Genomic DNA, 24,355 nt, shown 5'->3' on the forward strand with positions numbered 1-24,355 from the left:
AATCTCAGTACAGATGGTTGTGAGCCACCATGTGGTTGCTGGGAATTGAACTCAGGACCTCTGGAAGAGCAGCCAGTGATCTTAACCTCTGAGCTATCTCCCCAGCCCCGACAAGAAAGTTTTTGAGAAGCAGCTGATGAGGCCATGCTGGGCCTGAGGAACCTAGCTTGTGACTCAGGGAGAGAGTGGCTTGGCGAAGTAGGAGATAAAGGGGTGGGCCTTTGTGGGTGTGAGAATGGCTAACAATTATGCCTATTACTGAACTATACTGGTAACTTATGTGAGTTGATACTATCTGGGGAATAATTATTTGGAGTACTTCATTTTGTTTCCATATACAAAATGGTGGGTGTTACGGATTTGTCATTGAGCTGTGGGATCCTTCTGGCTTTCTTCCCATCTAGCCTACTCAGCTTGTTGCTGACAGCATTTCAGTGCTTTGATCAAGCTACTTTTGCATTTGGCTTTGTAAATATTGACTGAGTGCTTGCTGTACACAGGACACTGACAGAGCTGTAATGTGAAAGCAGAGATGGAGCCTGCCCCTAAAGAGCTCATAGTTTAATCTTAGGCCTACATTCTTAAGAATGACTAACAGGCAGAATTTGGATACTGTAAATTTAAGAAGGGCTCAAGGGTTTCAAGGATGAAATTCTTGTTATGCCAGAGGCCCTGGGGAAGAATGTAGGGTTTGAGCAAAGGATAGCTTTTTATTATTGTTATTTTGAGTCAGGGTTTCTCTGTGTAGTCTTGGCCATCTTTGAACTTGCTCTGTAGACTCTCTAAGCCTCAGTCTGTTGTCTATAAGATGCAGAAGAGACAAGATGCTGGGAGGATAAAATCAAGTAATGAATGTAAGTTGTTGAGATACATATTCCTTGTCTTAGTTTTTTTCCTGTTGTTGTGATAAAACACCCTGATAAAAACAACTGAAGGGAGAAAGGGCTTATTTGACTCATAACTGCAGGCTATAGTCTGTCACTGCAGGGAAGTCAAGGGAGCTGAAACTGAAGCAGCTAGTCACATCACATCTACCCCCAACAACAAAGACCAATGAATTAATACAAAAATACCAGTTCTCATCTGCCTATCTCCATTCAATCCAGGACCCAGACCATCAAATGTGCAGCCCACATTAAGAGTGGGCTACTTCAGTTAATTCAATTAAGAAAATCCCTCACAAGAATGCCAGAAGTCCTACACTCGGGACCATTTTCTTCTTACTGGGTTGCGTTGTCCAGCCTTGATATGAGGGTTTGTGCCTAGTCTTAATGTAATTTGTTATGATTTATTCAGTTGCTATCTCTGAGAGGCCTGTTTTTTTTCTTTCTTTTTGAAAGGACATGGAGGAGAAGTGGATCTGGGGGAGAGGGGAAGGAGGAGGGAGACTAGGAGGAGTGGAGGGAGGGGAAACTTAAAAAGAATGCACACAAGTAAACCTAATCTGGGCAATGCTCTTTAAGACTCCCTTTCCAGATGATTCTAGATTGTGTCCATTTAACAGCTAAAATTAACCACCTTCATCTTTAGTAACTACTGAGAAGAGAAATAACTGGCTCTTAAACAATGGGTTACATTTCCCACAGATGGATTGTAGGAAAGCATCTTAGGATACATGGATAACTTGCCCGAGAGCAGAGAGGGGGTTATGCAGAGGGACAAGAACTGGAGCCAATTTTTTTTTGAGTGATAGTAATTGTGAAGGAAGACTTATTTGAATTTGTGACAGCTGTAAACATGTAAGAATACTTTTAAAAGTCTGTTAGACATGTAGGAGGCACATGGCTATAACCCCAGCACTCTGGAGGTGCAGATATGCATATGAGGATTTCGAAATCAACTTAGGCTACAAGATCCTATCTTGAAAAAAACCAGTGGCCCAGGTGATGGTTCACTGGGTTAAAAAATTCATCACATAAGCCTGATGACCTGAGTTTTATCTCCAGAATCTATGCCAAAAGCCAGATGTGCTGGCACACATCTGTAATCCCTGTACTCCTAGGGTAAGAAAAGGTGGTAGAGATAGGAGGATCATCTGGAAGTTTGCGGGGTCAGCTAGCCTGGAATACACAATGCAACAACAGAAACAAAGTGGAAGGCAAGGATAGATTTCTGATCTGGAAAACTATCTCCGACCTCCACACATGCACTGTGGCATGTACTTACACTCACACAAGTACATAAATAAAACTAAAAAGGGGGGAAGCAGAGATGATGATGGAGACGGGAGAAAAACAGAGACAGGGAGTTTATACAGTTTCTAAAAGGGAGCTTAGCCGGGCGATGGTGGCGCACGCCTTTAATCCCAGCACTCGGGAAGCAGAGGCAGGCGGATCTCTGTGAGTTTGAGACCAGCATGGTCTACAGAGCTAGTTCCAGGACAGGCTCCAAAGCCACAGAGAAACCCTGTCTCGAAAAACCAAAAAAAATAAAAATAAAAGGGAGCTTACTCAATTTTTTATTCACTTGGGGTCCTTAGTACTCTAATGAATAAAGGTTTCTTTTTATAAATTCAATGGCATTAATATATCATTTCTGAATTCATAACTCTATTTCCTTAATAATTATCTCTTAGTTTTTATAACATTTTTACTTGAAGGTTAGTTTATTCAGATTGCTGGGTTCTTTGTTTTGTTTTGTTTTTCAGATAGCATCTGTATAACACTAGCTGGCTTAGAACTCATTATGTAGATCAGGCTGGCCTCGGACTCACAGAGAAATCCACCTGTCTCTGTCCAGGTGCTGAGATTAAAGGGGCACACAATGAGGCACAGCATTTCAAGCTTCAATCTCATGATCACTCGTGGCAAGACTTGAGTTTTACCTGTTGTGAAACCGTAACCTACTTAGTTAAGTCTGAAATTGTACAGTGTGGTTGATACTTGGAAACTGTAGTGGCTATTCGTTTGAATATATGTCCTTTCTGCCACTCCTACTTCTTATGTTGTTAAAGAGGACAGTTTTGAGTTTACATTTCAATCCTAATAGCTTCACTTGACTGTTTCTCTTTTGTGTAGTTACTCATCAAGGATCCAAGACATCGACTAGGCTGTCAGAATGATGGAGGTGGAGCTGCTGTTGTAAAGCAGCACCCAGTGTTCAAGGACATTAATTTCAGTAGGCTGGAAGCAAATATGTTAGATCCCCCTTTCTATCCTGATGTAAGTATGCTACCTAGAGTAGCTAGGTCCGAAAAACATTGATTCCCATAGCAATCTTTTGGTTAAAACACTCTTGATACAGCCAGCATATGAATTCTGCTCTGTGAGGTCTGTTATTTATTTCTGCTTTTTCTGCCTATATCCCACCACCTCCACAGCCTCAGGCAGACCTTAGTAGTTCTCTGACTCCCAGGCCTGGGGCGTACAGTCTGTCACTGCTGAGATAGCCAAACTCCTGTCCTCCCAATTCTCAGTGCCATTTCAGACCTCCTTAGCATGCCCATCAAGGCTCTCTGTGTGCCAGTGTTCCTGTTCAGATCTCAGTACTCTGTTCACTTTCCTACCTGTGTTCACTCATCGCACTGAGTGCACACAGCTGCTTGGTTCTGGAATGTGCATCCCTCCGGAGCTGTCACATGCACGCTTCCTCATGAGTATGCTATTGAGATCAAAAGTACAGGAACTGGTGCTTGTCTGTGTCTGGTTTATAATATGGTAATAATAACTGAATGTGGTAAAATAGTACATAATAAGTGAACTACTGATGAACGGATAATTGAAGGAAGATAGCCTGGACTCCACCATTACCAGCTATAGACACATTCTAAAATTGGAAAGATAAGTTAAATTTTCATTGTTGGATGGAATTTAGATCTACAATTGATATTTTTTTCTATTTTTTATTTTATTTAAAAAATATCTTTTTCATTTTACATACAAATCCCAGTTCCCACTCCCTCCTCTCCTCCTGTTGCCTCCACCTGCTCCTCCCCCCATCCAATCCCCCATCCACTTCTCAGAGAGAGTAAGGCACATTGCTTTGAAGAAGGATCAGGGCCCTCCCTACTGTATCTAGGCTGAGCAAGGTATTTATCAAAAGAGAATGGGTTCCAAAAAGCTAGTACAAGCAGTGAACAGGGTAGGAGGAAAAATGTGTGGATTTTGTAATTAAGGGATCTCAGGGCTACTTTACGACTGGGAATGTAGATAAGTGGTAGAGTGCTTGCCTAACAAGTGCAAGCCCTATGTTCAATTCTCAGTGGCTGATATAACATCTGGGGGTGGTCAAGGCAGCCAGATTGTGAATTCAGGGAGAGCCTAGGCTACCTATTCCTGTTTCAAAAATCCAGAAAGAAAGAAAACCATACAACAGAACAAGAAAAGAGTTACTCTAATTGTCTCACAGGTTGATGCCTCTCTTTGTTCTTGGTGCCTAGCCTCAGGCCATTTATTGTAAGGATATCTTGGATATTGGGCAGTTCTCTGTGGTGAAAGGAGTCAACCTGGACAGCAGTGATGAAACCTTCTATGCCCAATTTGCTACAGGGTGTGTCACCATCCCCTGGCAGAATGAGGTACTGCTCTTTCTAACAGAGTAGGTTTATTCTAGTTTCAACAATGACGTGTGTGTGTGTGTGTCTGCAAAATACATTTGTGCAAAAGATTTGACCATGAGGACTAGATGATGGGTAAGCCAAGACTGTATCAGCAGTTGCCAGAGGCATGACAGCTACTCTGGTCTCAATTACACGAGGCAGGCAAAAGGTGATCTTAGGGGACTGGAGAGATGGCTCAGTGGTTAAGAGCATTGCCTGCTCTTTCAAAGGTCCTGAGTTCAATTCCCAGCAACCACATGGTGGCTCACGGCCATCTGTAATGAGATCTGGTGCCCTCTTCTGGCCTGCAGATGTACACACAGACAGAATATTGTATACATAATAAATAAATAAATATTTTTTTTTTTAAAAAGGTGATCTTAGGACTTGCCTGTCAGTGCTAACTGGCTGCTTGGCTCCATTGGAATTAGCTTTTTTTCGGGGGGGGGGGAGTTCACTTAGAGAAAGGGGAACAAGAGGCCACTTTATTCCAAGAAGAGGTCAGAAACCAGGAATCCAGGAATGTGGAGCCAGAGAAGGTCTGGGAACTATGATGTGCCCCACATTGTCATCAGGTGCTGGGTGGGAGCCAATAATGTGGGGAGATCACTGACTCCCTGGTGTCTCCAAAGTCTATCCTGTCTTCTGTGCACACAGATGATTGAATCTGGATGTTTCAAGGACATCAATGAAAATGAAGATGAGGGAGATTTGCCAGCATATAAAAAAGAGAAGATGTGTCCCTCCATTCTCAGACCAAAGAGAAATTTCTTCTGTAGACTCTTCAGAAGAGGGGTAAAAACATATTTTATAAAAAGTAAACTGTTGTGGCTGGGGTTCTGCTTAGGATAGAACATTTGCATAGTGTGAGCAAGGGCTTTGGTTCTAAGAAACAGTGGGCATGTGAATTCACACCCTCCACATGTCTGTATGTGTATCAGAAGGAAAATCTTTTCTAAGGGAAAACTCCCCCCCCTTTTTTTGTTTTTGTTTTTTGAGACAGGGTTTCTCTGTAGCCCTGGCTGTCCTAGAACTCATTCTGTAGACCAGGCTGGTCTCTAATTCAGGGATCTGTCTGCCTCGTCTCCTGAGTACTGGGATTAAAGGTGTGTACCACTAGTTACTTTATTTCCTTTCTGCAATGCCTCATATAAGAAATTTCAACCTGGGTGTAGCTCACACGTAGGAGGCTGAGGTAGAAGAATCACTGTGAGTTTGAGGCCATCTCACTACATAGTGAGTCGTTATCGGAGAGAAGGAAGAAGAAAAGAAGAAACAAGTAGACAGACAAGCAGACACACACACACACACACACACACAGAGATTTATTTCATATAGTTTAAAAGCCATATGGTTTCATTTAAAGTTTACCTAAAGAACCAATGTTGCTTGCTGTTGGTGGAAAGACTGTTTTGATCTATAAGGCAATGACTTGTTAGCACTGAAGCTGCTTCCTGGCTTGGTGACAAAGCGTTTGACCTAGCTCAAAGGTCAGCATCTGATTGAATTCCCACAAACAATGCATGTTTTAGTTCTCGATGTTCTGATTCCAACCACTGCTCTCTCATGTCTACATACACAAGAAAAGCAGGTTCCCTTCTAACACTGGAAATCCTTTGGAGAGACTTTTTGTAGTAGCATTACTTTTGTTTATTTTCTTCCTCATGTATCCCAGGCTGGTTTTGAACTTGTTATGTAGCAAAAGAAGACCCTAGACTCCTGATCCTCCTGCCTTAGGCTCTTGAGTGCTGGAGTTAAAAGTGTGTACCAACACACCTGACAAGGTCAGAAAATAATTTCATCAAGTAAAAAATCCTATGAGTGGATTGATTTGTTGTGAACTTATCAATTCTTTTATTTTTTGTTGTGTTTTCAAGACAGGATTTCTCTGTGTGTCAGCTCTGCTGTCCTGGAACTCACTCTGTAGACCAGGCTGCCCTCGAACTCACAGAAATTCACCTGCCTCTGCCTCCCAAGTGCTGGATTTAAAGGCATGCGCCACCACTGTCTGGCTCAATTTTTTTCGTTTCTTTTTTTGGGGGGTGGAGGGGGGTTCTTATACCTATCATTTCTTGAGGAATTTACTAAAAGATTGTTTGCTAGCATCCTAATCTGTGTTTTTTTTTTTCAATATAGAAAAACAAGACTTCAGTAGTTAAAGTCTCCCAAAGTGGTTGTTGTTAAGATCACATTTTCTTTCACAACTAGGGGATAGTAGCCGGGCGATGGTGGCGCACGCCTTTAATCCCAGCACTCGGGAGGCAGAGGCAGGCGGATCTCTGTGAGTTCGAGACCAGCCTGGTCTACAGAGCTAGTTCCAGGACAGGCTCCAAAGCCACAAAGAAACCCTGTCTTGAAAAACCAAAAAAAAAAAAAAAAACCAAAACAACTAGGGGATAGCTATATGAACTGAACTTATCAGTCTATTTCTGCACACAGTTAAGTCCTTGGGCATCCCTCCTTATTCAGAGCCCATAATGACATCCACTAGAGCGCTCTCCACAGAGAAAATAGAGTTGTGCCATGTCGAGAGCCTTCTTACCATAGCACTTACTGATGAAAGAGCCAGTGAGCCTCATCTGTCTTCTGCACTCATTCAGCTATTGAATTTGATGTAGCACGCAACAGTCACAAAACAGCAAAACTCATCTTGAAGCAGTATATCTGTATGTAAATTAAGCATATGCCTTTAAAATTACTTTTAGCGGTATAGGGACAGAAGTTAGGACCTTGTGTATACCTGATAAGTACTCTAACACTGAGCTATAGCCCCGCACCCTGCAACTTTTATTTTTAAAACATTTTTGAAACAGGGTCTCACTAGCCTAGGGATGCCTGGGCTAGTCTTGAATTTGTGATCCTCTTGGCTCTGCTTCCTAAGTAGCTGGGACTACATTTAGAATTCCATTTCTTAAATAAGAAAAATGCATTTAGAATTTTTGCTTACCTCACAATTAATATTGTCCCAGTTTCTAGAACATTATATTTGTTCCTAGGTATCTTTGGATATCGGTTTCAAGATGCCAAAGTCTAAAAGTGATCAAGTCTCTTTCATAAATGTACAGTGTATATATAAATCACCTCTAGATTACTTACAATGCAGAGTGCAATATACAAATAGTTATCATATCCTTTTAAAACTTACTTGGCATTGTCATATGACTTAAAATACTTTTCTCAATATTTTTGATTCGAGGTTGGTTGAGTTCATGCTCATAGAACTCATGGCTACTCAAGCAAAACAAAGCCATCTTGCCATTAGAGACATGGCTGAGGCTGGCCATTGTGCTGTGTGTTGCAGGGCTGCCTGAGCAAAGCTCTCAGTGAGGAGGAGGAGCCAACACAACGCTGACCGCTGACCGTTTACTGTGCCGACCACAGAACAAGACCCTGGTGTTAAGAAGGAACCTGTCACATTCTCAGTGTCTTGTCCTTTCCATGAATTGTAATAAACAGACTGACACTGTTTATAATGTGCTTTCATATATTTTTACATTAATATCTGCACTGTCTGTTTACTGAAGCTGTGTTACAGAAGAAGCCTGAGAACACCACTGTGTACCCTGAAGCTCCCAAGTATGGATGCCTTGTACATTGGAGCAGTTCTTAGAAGTCCTGTTCCTGTATGTCTGTCCCACACTGTCCAGTTTTTCCTGAAATTTGCTGAGATTCTTATGGAACTTTAGTGCTACTTTTAAAATTGTTAATTCAAAACTCTCAGAGAAGAATCATAGGTCCTTCCTTTATTTTAAATTTCCCCTGCCTGCTTTGGTACTCACTCATCCCTGGAGGTCTGGGGTAGATTCTAGGACCAACATTTGATTAAATGTTACCTGAAGCTACACATCATCTTCCTTGGCCTGTATTACATCATATACAAAGTGAAGAGGTTTTCCGATGGTTCATTGAGGTCTCTTATGCTCTGACTCAAATCTAGTTCCAGCCAGTTCCCTGCTTCCTCATTCACTTGGACTGTTCCGTACTGAGCTGAATATGGTTCTTTGAGCCTCTAAAATTTCTGTTTTACCCCTGCTGCTTGGACCATGATGAGTGCTGTGGAAATCCTGCATCATACTTCTTCTTTTTTTTTTTTTTTTTCGAGACAGGGTTTCTCTGTGGTTTTGGAGCCTGTCCTGGAACTAGCTCTGTAGACCAGGCTGGTCTCGAACTCACAGAGATCCACCTGCCTCTGCCTCCCGAGTGCTGGGATTAAAGGCGTGCACCACCACTGCCCGGCCCATACTTCTTGACATATATCTTGAAGGCCAAGTGGAGTTGTTAGTCATGCTCTGAAACATGAAAGAATACCTCTGTTCTTGATCTTTAAATATGGAAATAACTGGGCTCAAGAAAGAATATAGCGGTCATGTAGCCTCTCCGGAGACAGACGCTGGAACAATCTGGTAGGCCACAACCTCGTGGCGATACACAGATTATGGAGATGGGTTAATTTAAGATATGAGTTATCAAAAAATATGCTTAAGCTATTGGCCAAACAGTATTGCAAATAGAAAAAATAAAGAAAGAAAGAGGCTGGGCAGTGGTGGCAATAAGGCAAATTCAGGCTTTGCAAAGCAGCCCTGCCAGGCAGAGGTGACAAATACTTTTAATCCCAGCACTTGGGAGGCAGAGACAGATAAATATCAGTGAGTTTGAGGCCAGCCTAGTGTATAAAGAGAGCTCTAGGACAGCCAAGACTGTTAAACAGAAAAACACTTTCTTGAAAAAAGAAACCTTGAGACCCTTTTTATATCTGCACTGCCTATAGAAGGTGCTTCCTCCTCTGGGGGAGGGTCTCCCATTCTCAGTTAATCCTTTGAGGAAATACCCTCACAGACCCACTTAAAGATGAGTTTTTTTTTTAGTTGATCCCAGACCTAATCAAGTTGACCACAAATATTAACCATCATAAGTCCATCCGTTGTCAACTTAACAATCACATTTCTTTTTTTTTCTTTTTGGTTTTTTTGAGACAGGGTTTTTCTGTGGTTTTTTTGGAGCCTGTCCTGGAACTAGCTCTGTAGACCAGGCTGGTCTCGAACTCATAGAGATCCGCCTGCCTCTGCCTCCCGAGTGCTGGGATTAAAGGCATGCGCCACCACCGCCTGGCCAATCACATTTCTTTATGTCATGCTTAATTTCCAAATGGAGATAATAACAAGGTCATAATTTCACTTAACAAGATAAAACCATTGTTCATAAAATTGCAAATGCATTATCCTTCCTCCAGAATAGATGGCAAAGTCCCTTGAGGAATGCCTAGTCTTTTAGTATCCCTTAACTTAAATATGATAATATAGATTCACAACACAACTACTGATATTATCTCAACTGACATGATACTGCAAAAAAGTAAAGAAAATGCAAATATCTGCTTAATACATATATTAATATATGCACAGACATCCTTAACAAATACAGAAATACTCACTGTAATTGCAATTCTTGTTTCTATAAGTGATCATGTGACCTTAGCTGGTATTTATAACTACCTTCTAGTTACTTGTTACTTGTCTCATTAATATGACTAAATACTTGGCAGAATAACTTAAGGAAGGGGGAAACAGCCTGTCATGGTGGGGAAGTCATTGCAGCAGGATCAGGAAGCTGACTTTGCATCCATAGCTAGGAAACAGTGTGAACAGGAAGTGGGACTAGGCTGCAAAAACCACCTTCTCCAACAAGACTCTACTTCCTAATGTTTCAACAGCCTTCTAAAACACCACCATCTGGGGACCAAGTGCTCAAACACATAAGCCTGTTAAGAACATTTCATAGTCAAACCACAACATTGGGTTAACAGAAAAGTGCCGCTTGCCTTGGGAAGAGCAAGCCAATATAGCCTAGGAGTTGGAAACGCCGAGCACTGATTAAGATGGTTTACTTCAGATAAACAGAGAACACCTCACATGCAAATGTCCTTTCCTGGGGTGCTTAGAATGACAGTAACTGCTTGAGTCTAGAGTTAACCATCAAAACCATACTGGTAACAAAGGGGGCAAACCAAATAACCTCTAATCTTATATAGTCCCTCCAGAGGTGCTGGGAACAATGCCTGTAGCCTATATCCTGGGATCATGGTGATGAAGACACACAAGGTGGAGACAAAGGCTTTATTGCTGAGTTTGAAGAGAAATCAAGGTCTTCCTTGGGCCTGGGGCACTTCAATTGGTAGGTGTAAATCAAGCAGGAGGCTACCCTGTAACACAGAAGCTATCACTGTGTCACAGTTGTGCTGTCCATGTGAGGAATGGGGTCTACAGGGCTAGTGAGGCATATTGTATGTAGCTGTGCCAGAGGCATCTGATCACATAGTTTTAGCAATCAAGAAGCATAGAATATACAAGAAATGGGCTAAGCTGTAAAACCTCAAGGCCTGCCTGCCCCCATTGACTCACTTCTCCAGCAAGTCTCCACCTCCAAAAGGCTTTACAACCTTCCCAAACAGTACTACCAGATGGGAACCCAGTGTTAAAAAAATGAGTATATGGTTGAGGGAGCATTACACATTCAAACAACATCCTACCCTTGGCCCCCTGGCCTCATGGCCATCTCATGCAAAATGCATCCTTCTAGATTTTAAAAGTCTCCTTAGGTTCTCTAGAGGAACAAAATTGATAGAATATATAAATATATATATACACACATATGGCTTTATATATATTGAATTATAATGGTATATATGGATATATGTGGAATTTATTAGAATAGCTTATAGGTGGTATGGAATTATATATATATATACACATATATATATATATATGGAGTAATAATGGGTATAAATGGATATATATGAAGTTATAATGGATATATTAGCTGTGTATATCCAGCTAGTCAACAATGGCTATCAACCAACTGAAAGTTCAAGATTCCAGTTGTTCAGTTCACTAGGCTGGATGTCTCAGCTGTTCTTCAGTATACAATGGAATACTGCAGAGGGAGCCTCTCATGCAGTAAGAAAGAATGGACTTGCCAGTAAGAACAAACAGGCAAAAAGAGCAAGCTTCTTTCTTCCATGTCCTTTATATAGGATGTAAGCAGGTGGGGCTCAGATTAAGTTGGATCTTCCTACCTCAAAAGATCTTGATTAAAGTGATTCTTCCCATGTCAAAAGAACTGGATTAAAAGTGGGTCTTCCTACTTCAAATAGTTTAAGAAAAAAAAACCCTCACAGGTATATCCAACCTCTTGGATTTTTGTTCTAGAAGTAGTCAAGTTCACAACCAAAAATCACACTAGTCGGTAGTTGTTAACACTAGACTGGGTGATAGTGGCACACACCTTTAGTTCCAGGAGAGGCTAGGCAGATCTCTGAGTTTGAGGTTAGCCTGGTCTACAGATTAAGTTTCAGGACAGCCAAAACAGAGAAACCCTGTATGGAAAAACAAAACAAAACAAAATGTTTTAACAGTGTTCAAAAGTTTCAAGTCTCTTCTGATACTTAAGGGAATCATTTAACCAGGAGCCAGTGTATAATTAAAAAGCACACACATGTACACAATAAAAACATGTTTGCAAAGGTAGGACACTGGAGAGATTACTCAGTGACTAAAAACATGAATTCTGTTGCCAGCATCAATTTGAGTGGCCCACAACTGTCTGTAATTCCAGGTCCAGGGAATCTGACACTTTCTTCTGGACCCTCTGGACCTTGCAAACACTTGCACTAAAGTACACATTCCACCACATATACAGACTCCTCCCTTTCCTACCACCACACTTTTAAAACTAAGAAGAATAAATATTAAAACACACACACACACTGGCACACACAAAGGCAGGCAAGATAACTAATAAAGTACTTGCTGCCTAAGCTGATGACATGAATTTGATCCTGGCCTCTACTTGGTGGAAGGAAAGAACTGACAACCAAAAGTTGTCCTTATTTCCACGTGTGCACTGTGGCGTGTGCATGATCCACCCCCAACACCAATAAACGTGAGAACAACTAAGTTCCATTATTTCAAACTACATTAAGGGAGGAATGAGGGCATAGCAAGGAAGGGGTGGGCTAAAGTAAGTCCAAACCCAATTTTACAGTACCAAATCCTACAAGTCTCTGTCTTGCATCTTTGACTTGTGATGACTTCTGGCCCTTCTGCTGTGCTGCCTAAAGCACACACATTCTCCCTTTTGAGCCGGCTGCAGTCTATGCTGAAGTTTCTCTCAGCCTGAATCTCTAACATAGTGAGGTATGGTTTGTGGTATCAACTTAACAGAATCTAGAATTACCTGAGAAATGGCATTCTGGACACACCTATGGGGGATTGTCTTTATTGTATTAATTCAGTTAGAAAACCCACCTATTGTAAGTGGCACCATTTCCTGGCTAGATCCTGGACTAAATCAGTGGAGAAAGAGCTGGGCAGCTACATACATTCATGTGCTCTGCTTTCTAATTGTAGAGCTATGTGATCAGTTGCTTCATGCTCCTGCCACCTAAACTTGCCATAAGACTGTACCCTTGAACTGCGAGCCAGAACAAACTCTTTGTCTCTTAAGTTGGTGAAGATTTAGTGTAGGTGCATCTAATAGTATAACTCAGAGTAACTGTGGCTTAGACAAAATAGAAATGTATTGCTCTGTTACGGTGAAATAAATCCAGAAATGGGCAGGCAGCTAGAATGACAGCTCCAGTCATCCAACCAACTTCTTCCAGCTCTGTCATCTCAGAATGTGACTTTCACACCCAAAATGACTGCTCTGCTGCCGGCCAACATACTCTCATTGCAAGCATCAGGAAGAAGATGGATGTACCCTTTCTTTTGCAGAAGACTTTCTAGAAGTATCACTACTTCTGCTTGTATCTCACTGACCAGGACTTACTTAGTCACATGGTTTAGTTAGCTATGGAGAGACAGGAACTGTGGTATTTTAGCTAAATGGAAAGTTGCCCATATTAAAAAAACAGGTGATATTTCTGAATTAAGGACAGAGTAACTGTTGGAATACAACTATTATTTTTATGGATGGAACTGTTTCACTTCATAATTTATATACTGAAGCACTAACCCCTTAGAATATCAGAATGGGTCTGTGTTTGGAAAGCAGATGGTGGCCTCTTCCCTTTTCTGATGGGTCTTGATATGCATCCAGTCTGGCTTAGAACTCACTATGTAGCCAAGGCTGTTCTTGAATTTGAAATACCCTTACCTCAACCTCTCTATTGCTCGGATTACAGGCATCATGTACCACTAAGTCTTGGAGAGTCTTTAAAGAGGTATTGAGATACAGTGGGGCTACTAGATCTTAATCCAGTTACTTAGGATTTCATTAAAAAATAGGACAAAGACACAGAGGGATGGTGGTGTGAGGCCTCAAGTGGAAGCTGCCCTGCCAGCCCCTTATTTGGGATTTTTAGTTTGCTGGAGTATGAGAATATAAGTATCTACTGATAGCTCCCAGACAATGGTACCCTGACACAGCAGAAAATATACCTATCCTTTGCTGACCAACAAAATACCAGGGGATAGTGGCCTAGTACTATATTTTAATAACTATCCAGTTCCTACGGGTCTGTAAGTCCTCTGCTACCTGCTTCTCACAGTGGCCAATCAGGTACCAGCTCTCTGTTATCTGAAAGCTTGACTTAAAAAGAGTCACCGTAGAGCTTTAGTGGTGTTGGCAGAGTCCACTTCTGTGTGTACTGATGGACTACCAATGGTAGTTCTGACTGCTGGCCATGGACTGTTCTTTATGTTAGTCTTGCCAGTTGCTCTTTCTCAATTTGTGTAAGCAGGGCTGGAGAGATGGTTCAACAGTTAAGAGCACTTGTTGCTCTTACAGAGGCCCCAGGTTTGATTCCCAGCAGCACCTGCATGGTGGCTCACAACCACTTATAACTCCAGATTTGGGGATTCAATGCTCTCTCTGACCTCCTCAGGCATCAAACATGCATGTGGTACAACACATAGAGGCAGTCAAAACATGCACACAAAGAAAGATACATCTAATTTAAAAATTAAAAAAAAAGGCATGTGTGTAAGTTGAGAAGATGGTAGTCAACAGGACTAAGGTTACATTTGTAACCTAACAACAGTATGACATCCCATCCTGTTATCTTTTGTCTTGTATTGGTTAGAAGTCAGAAGTCAGCTGCCCATTCTTGAGAACAGGGATGTCGTGGCTTAGAGAATGCTAAGAGGCTGGGTTCACCGGACCATCTTTCAAGTCTGCCTACTAGCAACTCCCAGTCTCAACCAGCTTGCTTCTCGTGGGATCTAGCACTGGCTCTGTGCAGCAGATAGTCACATTAATGAAAGGAGGGACATGGAATCTAAAGACTTGGTTTCTGTGTACTTGACCATTTTGAGAAGATGAAGGATTGTTTCATGGCTGTGTAATAGAGTTCTTGAGTCTTAAGGGGCAGCCTGAAGGTCTTAAATGAGTTCTTCACCAAATGCATCACCACTAGACAGCTCTCTCTGAAGCCAACACTTTTCCTGGACAGGCTGCAGGAGCTAGATGTATCCACTCTATTCTCGGCTTCCTGCTTAATTGCTCACTTGTGAGAAATGGCAGCTCTGGAGACAAAGTCTTCAGCCCTTGTGGCTATGAGGCCCCTTGTAGGTCCTGGCTGATGGCAGAGCAATGCCCATGGTCCGGCACTCATTGTGGGGTGTCTGGCCCCAGTGCACTAACCCCAGTCTCTCTTTGAACTGCAACCACTGCTGCCTGCTTAGAACCCTTTATTAGCTTCCTCCACAGCACATCCTCTAGAGGCTTTCACATCTGAGGGGGCCAGCGCTTCAGGGGTCCACGGATCATAAGGGTCCTTTGGTCCTGTATAAGGGTCATTTTGGTTCCATTCTCATTTCAGGGAGCCCCCAGCATGCTGCGCTTGGGAATGTATCTCAGGCCACCGGCCGGTTTGTGGACCAGGAGAGCCTCTCTGGATTTCGGGCTCCGAGCTCCACCACCGCCATCCCAGTGTAGCGTGCCTTTCTGCAGGGCAATTTCTTCGCTGCCCTTCCTCTTTCCAACTTCTTCGCCTTCCTTCCAGGTCTCCCCAAACCCTGCCGCGTCGCCAACTCCTCTGCCCACTTCTAGACTTTTTTCCGTCGCTACTGTTTCTAGCCAATGCTAGGCCGCGCCCCGCTCAAACCCGCTCTTGGCCCGGCTCCGCCCCTCATTTATAGTCCGCCCCACCCTCTCCACTCAGGCGATTGGTTTGCCAGGGACGGGCGGGGCCATGTCGGTGGGCGGGAAGTCTCAGTAAGTTGGCAAAGGCAGGACGTGCTCTCGTCTCCAGTTACTGGGAAAGACGACGCTTCAGCCTGTCAAATCTGTGGGTCCAGCGTGGCCTTGCCTCCGCCGGCCTGACGTCACAGGACGCAGTCGCCGCGGGGGTTGCCGGGACGGGCCCAAGATGGCTGGGCGCTTTGGTTCCGCTGTTGCCCGCCGCGCAGTGCCCCATTCATTTCCCCGCTGCTAAGTGGCTCTGCGGAGTGCGAGTAGGCGCCAAGCCTTCGGGGCCTGTCCCGCCGGGCAGGAGGCCGTCATGGCAACCCTTGAAAAGCTTATGAAGGCTTTCGAGTCGCTCAAGTCTTTCCAACAGCAGCAACAGCAGCAGCAGCAGCCGCCGCCACCACCGCCGCCGCCTCAGCCCCCTCAGCCGCCGCCTCAGGGGCAGCCGCCACCGCATGCACCGCCGCCACCGCCGCTGCCGGGTCCGGCCGAGGAGCCGCTGCACCGACCGTGAGTCCGGGCGCCGCAGCTCTCTCCCTGGGCTCGCTCCCCTGGCCTGCGTGCCGGAGACGGCCAACGCAAGCACCTGTCCAGAGAGAGGGTCGCGGTGCCTCCCGGAGGCCGGGCCCTCTGTCCGGCCCGGGCCCTCGACTTGTGGGGTCTTTGGCCTTCCTCAGAGGAGGCAGAGCCCGGTCAGGCCTGCGGGGGACACGCCGAGGGGGGTCTCGGCCCTAGTGCTTTCGCCCTTCCCAGCTTGTGAAGTTAGGGAGCGAACTTGTTTCTGTCTTCGGGGAGAAACTGGGGCTGTGGCACACTTGACTCCAGGAGAACTTGGAGAGGGCGAGACCTCTCCGGGTTGCCTCCTTTGGCCTCGGAGCTGGGAGCGCAGGATAGCGTGAGAGAAGTGCGGATAGTGGATGACATAATGCTTTTAGGAGGTCTCGGCGGGAGTGCTGAGGGCGGGGGAGTGTGAGCCCATCCAATGGGATATTCTTTTTCCAAGTGACACTTGAAGCAGCCTGTGACTTGAGGCGCTTCGTATACTCCTGGCGTTTCGTTTAGTTGGTTTTGCAGTGTAGTAACAAGGTTTTAAGCATCACCGCAAAGGTCTGCTTCTGTACTCTCCTGTTGGTCTACAGGTAATTGGATGGATGAGTTGTGGTTGTCGAGTACGTGGTGAGTTACTTAGGTGTGATTATTAATAAAAATTGTATGTATGCATGAGCATATATATTTGAAAAAGTCGACTGATGTTTGTTGCCTGTTTCCTGCTGGAAATAAAATGGACATGTTGGTGTTGTGCAGTTTCCACCAGGGAATGAATTTTACCGGTGTTACGGTCGGGCTTGATTTAGAGCATGGGTCACTCCTCGACTCTGAATATATCAGGTACTTCAGTAAAAATTCCTGCTTAATTCTTTGCTGAAGTCTTGTCATCCTTTGGAAGTTTGTTACGGGTGACTGGAAAGAATATTTGAAACAGAAGAGAGACCATGAATAACAATAGTCTTTAAAAAAAAAAAAGCTCGACATTTCCTGGAAGTCCATGCTGAGTGTTCAGCCCTGTGCTTTCTTGCAGTTCAAGCCTTTCAACTCTGAGCATTTTATTTCTAATGTGGATTTGTACAATTAATAAGGAGAACTTTCAGGAAACAACCTACAAAAGAATCTCATTATTTATACTCATTTAGGGGAAAAAATTGTTCTGGTGCTGGGAATTTAGCTTAAAGCTTCACACATGCTAGGCAAGTGCTTTACCACTGAGCTTTATTCCCAGCATATATTTAGTAATTTTTTCTTGTTTTTGTGTTTCTGATAGAGATCATTTTCCTGTCCTGAGAGTCTAATTTAAAAAAAAAAATGAAGATTTGGGGAGAAATGTTGGCTTATTTGATAGAATAAAATATAAGAATAAATTTTTCTTCTATAATGTGAAAGTATGTTTGAGTAGAAAAATTCTTATGTGTAGATAAGTAATTTCTATTGTTTTTGCTTTTGAGACAGAGTCTCACTATGTAACTTTGGCTGGCCTGGAACTCATAGAGATCTGTCCTTCTGCCTCTGACTCTTCAGTGCTGGGATTAAAGGCATTTGCCACCACGCCTGACTATATAAGTAATTTCTAATTATTAGATTCTTACTCTGTCTCTCTGGGTGTTAGGAATTGTGGAAGTTCACATATTTCCCATATTTTCTGTGAACAAGGGTAGAGGTAGGGTGGGGTGATTGCTCTCCCTGCTTTAAACACAAATTCAATCTGGTTTTGCATAAGTAATTCATTAACGTGGTACAGTTCCAAAGTTAGGAAAGGTTAAATAATGAAAACATCCCCGTCCCCATTCTCCTGAGTACCTAACTATGTCCCTAGGAGCAAGCACTGTTTCTCCTCATGTGTCCTTCCAGAAAAAATCTGGGCATATGTTAGGACAGATTTTTAAATTATTTACAGACAAAAGTGGTTTGGAACAAAAGCTTTTAAAAGTTTTAAAACCTAATTACTACACTGTACATCAAGAACTGACTGGAACATTCCCCAAAATCAACTGCATTAGTCTTGTAGTTATTTTAAATAAAAGCGTATATCTCATATTTCTGTGTACTTTGCTGTTGGAAAACAGGTGTTCATTAGTAATAAGTAACAAACTCACTACTTGGAAGCTTCAATTTTGGCATTTTGTCCACTTGCTTCAGTTAAAAGTCCTTTTTCCAAATCGAGACCAGCCAAAACAAGTTTAGAATGAATCTGTTCTATTTTTATGGCTCCCATTGTGTTACAGAGAACTAGTGTCACAGCTATGCGTGGGTTTCTGTTGAAATAGCAGAGTGCTCTTTCTCTGTTCAGTGTATAGGATGCAGGAGCTCTTGGGCTGGCTGTGGTGGGTCTGGTAGACCTTAAGCAGTTGACATTCACCCTTAACGTTTGCACTCTTCAGATTCCTATCTCATTTTTCCTGATTGTAGCCATTCATTTATCAGTATTTGCTGGTCGTTGCCTTGTGTCTAGCATTATTCTAGCTGTAGATTTTAGCAGGGAACAAAGTTATGTCCTCATGAAGCTAAAATTCTAGGGAGGGTCGCAGACAATAAGCAAGAAAATAAGTGATAAGGTACAGTAAAGTAGGGAAGGGGATTAGGAGATGTCAGGGCCTTAGAGTGTTGTTTGGACAGGACGTTTAAGTAATGTCTAGTTGAAGGCCTTTTTGGAATGAACATCTGGAGTCAAGAATCTACCAGGAGGGTGTATGGAAGAGGAGTGTTCCTGCGGGGAGAACTTGTCAAAAAAGCTTTCCTGAGGGATGCCATTTTTTGCTGGATGAAAAGAGTAGCTGTAGTCGGGGAGGAGCAAGAGGGAAGCCCTGGTGTTATCAGTTATTGCAGTTCGCTCCAGATAGAAAACCTGGCTACAGGATCTTAAACAGGCAAAGGCAAGAGTTTATTAGAAGACAGACTAAGTCTAGGAAGTTCAGGTCCCAGACACCAAGTCCCTGTCTTCATTCTTTTTTTTTTTTTTTGGTTTTTCGAGACAGGGTTTCTCTGTGGCTTTGGAGCCTGTCCTGGAACTAGCTCTGTAGACCAGGCTGGTCTCGAACTCACAGAGATCCATCTGCCTCTGCCTCCCGAGTGCTGGGATTAAAGGCGTGCGCCACCACCGCCCGGCTCCCAGTCTTCATTCTTGCACACTTTTTTGGTTATGTGTCTTGTTGATTCATATGAATTTCTCGTGTTCTGGATACTATTTCCTTATCAGACATAATTTGCAAACCTTTTCTATGTATTGTCTTTTCAATTTCTCTGTTTATTTTTTGAGACAGGAGTTTCCTATGTATCTCTAGTTGGTCTGGTATACTCTTTAGCCCAAGTTCTCAAAACTTGCTTTGGTCCTTTTGGCACAACTTCCCAAGTACTGGTATACTCTAGATTTGCCCCTGTGTGTATGTGTATAGTGTATAGTGTAGAATATGCAGAGGCCAAAAGAGGATGTTGAGTGACTTCCTCCTCTGTTGCTCTCTATGTCTTTGACTGAACGTAAAGCTCCTGATTACTTTTTAGCTGCCTGACAAAAACACTGGTGATCTGCCTGTCCTTACCCACCACAGAGAGATTACAAGCATGCATAGCCATGCCCAATTTTTACTTGCATGCCGAAGATTTAAACTCAGGATTTAGGCTTGTAAAGCCAGTACTGTTACCCATTGAACCTCGACCCAGCTTAGCTCCCTGATTCACTTTCCTATTCATTCATTCATTCATTTATTTATTTTTGAGATAGGGCTTCTTTGTGTCCAGTTCTAGCCGTCCTGGAACTCAACTCTGTAGACCTAGCTGGCCTCAAACTCAGAGAGATCTGCTTGCCTCTGCCTTCCAGGTGCTGGGATTAAAGGCGTGCACCACCACTACCTAGTGTTCTTCAGAGCACAGAAGTTTTAAATTTTGATGAAGTCCAATTTGTTTGTTTTTGTCTTTAGTTGCAGTATATTAGATATTTAAGAAGCCACTGCATTATCTGAAATCACAAAGATTTACACTTGGTCTTTTAAGAACTGTCAAGTGGTAGCACTGACCCATTTTGAGTTTGTGGCTAAGGTAGAGGTTTGACACTTTTCTTTTGCATGTGGAATCCAGCACTTTGGTTAAAGAGAATGTTATTTTTTCATTGAATTGTGTTGACATCTTTGTTAAAAATTAATTACCTTTCTGTGTGTAGATTTTTTTTACTTCCTTTTCTGTCATTGATCTGTGTGTCTGTTCTATGCCAGTACTATAGTCTTGATTACAGATTTGAATCATTATCTCAAATTATGAAGTATGCCCCCCAACCTGTCTTTTTCAGTATTGATTTAGTTATTTTGGGTCCCTTGCATTTCTGTATGAATTATAGGATCATTCTGTTAGTTTCTACAAAGACGCCATCTGAGATTGACTCTGTATAATCAATCTTACTTCAGTCCATCAATATTGGCAAGCTTTCATGGCCAGATAGTAAATATTTCAGGCTCTGTGGACATAATGTCATCACAGCTAGTTAGCTCTGCCATTGGAGCATAATAAAAGTACTCATAGATAATATATAAGAATGAGTACATAAAATTGGAATTTTACATGATTTTCAAGTCAAGTTATGAAATATTTGTTGACTTTTTAAAAGAATATTTTTATTTGTTGTTTTTTGTTTTTTGAGACAGGCTTTCTCTTTGTAGCCTTGGCTATCATGGAACTAGCTTGCTCTGAAGACCAGGATGGCCTCAAACTCACAGAGCTCCAGTTGCTTCTTTCTCCCAGTGCTGGGTTTAAAGGTGTGTGCCACCATGGCTAGCTCTTGTGTAGGTCTTGTATAGGTGACCGTAATTGCAGTGAGGTCATGAAAGCAACATGGGTAAAAACTGTTTTTTTTTTTTTTTTTTTTTTTTTGTTTTTTCGAGACAGGGTTTCTCTGGGGCTTTGGAGCCTGTCCTGGAACTAGCTCTGTAGACCAGGCTGGTCTCGAACTCACAGAGATCCGCCTGCCTCTGCCTCCCGAGTGCTGGGATTAAAGGCGTGCGCCACCACCGCCTGGCACTGTTTTTTTTTTTTAAATAACATATTTTTTTTATTAATTCTTTGGGAATTTCACGTCATGCAGCCTAATTCTGCTCACTTCCCAGTCCCTCCATATCCTCCCCTCACCCCTGTATCACCCCTAAAAGAAAATTAAAGCAATAAAGCAAGCAAGCAAACAAGAGCAAAACAAAATCAAAATTCCTCTTCTCCATCTATCCCGTCTCTCCATTACCTCTTCATTTGTCCTGGTGGCATTGGGAATGGTGTGTCACATAAAATACCCTTTTGTCCAATCAGCTTTACTTGCAAATGTTCATTGCAGTGAGTCATTGGTCTGATTCAAGGTCTCTGGTTCCCGGTACACCCGGCATCACTGGATCTGCACCGAAACTCCTCTGGGTTATCCTGTGGCCACCCTGAATCATGGAGAGCCTGTGGGATTCCACAGGACCAGTCCCTTCACGAGCTTCAGTAGGTCATAGATGGAGTGGATGTTAGGGTGGGCCAACGCAAGGCCCTGCTGTAGGCCTGGGTGGTGGCTGAGCTTGTCAGTCCTGGCCACTGGTGCCTTCCACCTCAGATGAGAGAAGGAGCCAACTCCCTTATGCCCTTGCTATCAGGGTCAGTGAGAACTGTTTGTTTTTTAGTCATTAAATCCAGAGTTCCAGGCTCATGGCAAGTTCTCAGGAAGTTCTTATTAAAGTGTAGTTAGAGTTATAATACATATTTTGTTAAACATTTAGCACTTTCATACTTTCTACTTTTGTTTTTCAAGTTAAATCTTTTTCTACTTACCAGTTTCATGCTTTAGAACCTTATTCTCTTTTTATTAAAAAATTGTGGGTAGGCCAGGCCTGGTGTCCTATACATTTAATGCCTGCACTTGGGAGGCAGAGACAGGAGGATCTTTGTGAGCTCGAGGCCAGCCTGGTCTACATGGTGAGTTCCAGGACAGCCAGAGCTACATAGTGATTCCCTGTCTCAAAAACTCCAAAGCAAATCAAAACCAAATTGTGGGCCAGTGAGATAGTGAGTAGAGATGCTTGCTTCCAAGCCCAACAGCACTCTGAGTCTAATCTTTGGGACCCACATGGTGGGAGGAGAGGAACAACCTCCACAATTGTCTCTGATCTCCACGAGTGCTGTGGCATGCACATAAAATGTATTAAAACGTGCATGTAAAACAGTGTATAAAACTTGGCCACCATTGTCAGTCAGAACATAGCTCTAGTGACAGCCTTCCTTAGTTGAGTTCTGTTCCTTGAGTGATCCTCCCTCATCTTTGGCACCTTTCTGCCCTGCTGTATAGTTTCACCGAAGAGGTGTATTTCTTTAAACAACCTTATTGGGTTTTTCTTACTTTTTGGAGACAGTAGTTGTGATAGGAATTAAACTTGAGAAAATGTAGGCCAACTTAACCACTGAATTTTACTACACTGTTACTCAGTTTTGACTATCACATGAATAGAATCATACAGCGCTACTTGCTCGTATTTAACGTGTGTTGCATCTCTTTTTGTTTAGTGTTATTGGTTTAATATTTTCCCATTTACTTAGTCTGTTTTGTATGAATATACCATGCTTTTCTCATTTTAGTTGTATGTTTGGGTTATTAAGCATTTACAGGTAAGTGTTGCTGTGAGCATACCTCCTCCCCCCTTGACCTATCTTTTCCTTCACAAAATGATGCTTTTTTAATGAGCAATTCCTCATTTTGATGAAGTCCAATTTATCATACTTTTCCATTATGGTAAGTGCTTTTATTTCTTTTTTGATGAATTTTTAATCAACCCGAGGTCATGAGACATTTCTTGATTCTGTTGCATAAATGACATATTGATTTGCCTTTCCCATTGAAGATGGCTGTGTATTAGAAGTTAGTTTTTGTATGCATGAAATAGACTTCTTGTTTGTCTTTCCAATGTGGTCACTCCTTTCTCAAGTTTCTTTGATGCTCTTGTGTATCTCCTCCCTATTATTGTTGTTATTATTATTATTATTATTATTTTGGTTTTTGTGGAAGAATTTCTCTGTGTAACAGCTCTGAATGTCCTGGAACTTACTCTGTAGACCAGGCTGCTGGTCTTGAACTCACAGAGAGCTGCCTGTCTCTGCCTCCTGAGTGCTGGGATTGAAGGGATGCACTACCACCTTTTTTTGGCGCGCGCTCTCTCTCTCTCTCTCCCTTCAGTTTGTTGATCTATTTAAGACATAGTTTTATTTTGTACCCATGCTGTCCTTGAACATGTTGTGATCTTCCTGCCTCTACTACTCCTGCGTTCTAGGATTGAAGATATATACCATGCCTGGGTATGGCATAATCCTAGTACTCGAGAGGCAGAGGCAGGCAGATCTCTGTGAATTTGAGGCCAGCCTGACCTACAGAGTGAATTCCAGAATAGCCAGGGCCGTTACAGAGAGACCCTGTCTTAAAAAAAAAATTAAGTGTGAAACAATACTCGTGTAATAGGACTTGGCAAAAGTCAGAGAGCAGCTGATGAGAAATCAGTCAGAAACTATGACTTCCTACCCTAGTTTGCTGTGCTTCCCAGTGGTGGTACAGGCTGTAGACCTCAGTCTTGCCACCAGCTCTGTGTGTGTGTGAGAGATACTGGTGAGGAGAAATGAGTTCTTAGATAATTTTATGATTATCTAAGCCAGGATTTAACATGCCTCCATCATTGTGAGCCTCTGAAGATTGCTTTGTTGCACAGTTAGAAGAAACTGGCTGAAGCTTGTTTTCATTTTGATGATGTAGTTTCAAGTGATTGAAGAGAGCCAGATTGTTTTTACCCTATTGATACAGCTCTTGCCCTGAGCTATGTAGTTCCTTCTATTCATTTTACTTTTCATGTAAAACAAATCAGTTTGACTTATCTTTAAAAATCCACCTAATTCCATGGGGAATGAAATAGCTACAAGTTGTCTTTTGTTTGTTTTTTTTTAAATATTTATTTATTATGTATACTATATTCAATCTGTGTGTGTTTGCAGACCAGAAGAGGACAGCAGACCTTGTTACAGATGGTTGTGAGCCACCATGTGGTTGCCGGGAATTGAACTCATGACCTTTGGAAGAGCAGGCAATGCGCT

At 42.6% G+C, this 24,355-nt stretch overlaps 2 protein-coding genes across 7 annotated transcripts in view; both read left to right on the forward strand.

Annotated features, from left to right (window-relative positions):
- Window positions 1-8,092, forward strand: part of Grk4 (G protein-coupled receptor kinase 4) — a 77,492-nt gene extending 69,400 nt beyond the window's left edge. For 3 of the 5 annotated variants that reach the window (XM_026788632.1, XM_026788633.1, XM_026788635.1), the window contains 3 exons: window positions 3,018-3,161; window positions 4,379-4,516; window positions 5,195-5,427. In XM_026788632.1, coding sequence (XP_026644433.1) covers window positions 3,018-3,161; window positions 4,379-4,516; window positions 5,195-5,389 — 477 coding nt within the window. In that variant the 3' untranslated portion in view covers window positions 5,390-5,427. Of the gene's footprint in view, window positions 1-3,017; window positions 3,162-4,378; window positions 4,517-5,194; window positions 5,428-7,838 lie in introns of those variants that run through there. The other 2 variants (XM_013353339.2, XM_026788634.1) reach the window with 1 other exon arrangement.
- A 7,776-nt stretch (window positions 8,093-15,868) lies between these two features.
- The window catches only part of Htt (huntingtin), a 138,320-nt gene continuing 129,833 nt past the window's right edge, over window positions 15,869-24,355 (forward strand). Inside the window, exon 1 of one of the 2 annotated variants that reach the window (XR_001229382.2) lies at window positions 15,869-16,234. Coding sequence is in view for 1 of the 2 variants with exons in the window: in XM_005365914.3 (XP_005365971.1) it covers window positions 16,038-16,234 (197 nt within the window). In the remaining variant the exon portion in view is untranslated. The remainder of the gene's footprint in view (window positions 16,235-24,355) is intronic. The other variant, XM_005365914.3, reaches the window with a different exon arrangement.

The sequence above is a fragment of the Microtus ochrogaster genome, unplaced genomic scaffold (assembly GCF_000317375.1).
Source record: "Microtus ochrogaster isolate Prairie Vole_2 unplaced genomic scaffold, MicOch1.0 UNK5, whole genome shotgun sequence".
In the NCBI taxonomy this organism is placed as follows: domain Eukaryota; kingdom Metazoa; phylum Chordata; class Mammalia; order Rodentia; family Cricetidae; genus Microtus; species Microtus ochrogaster.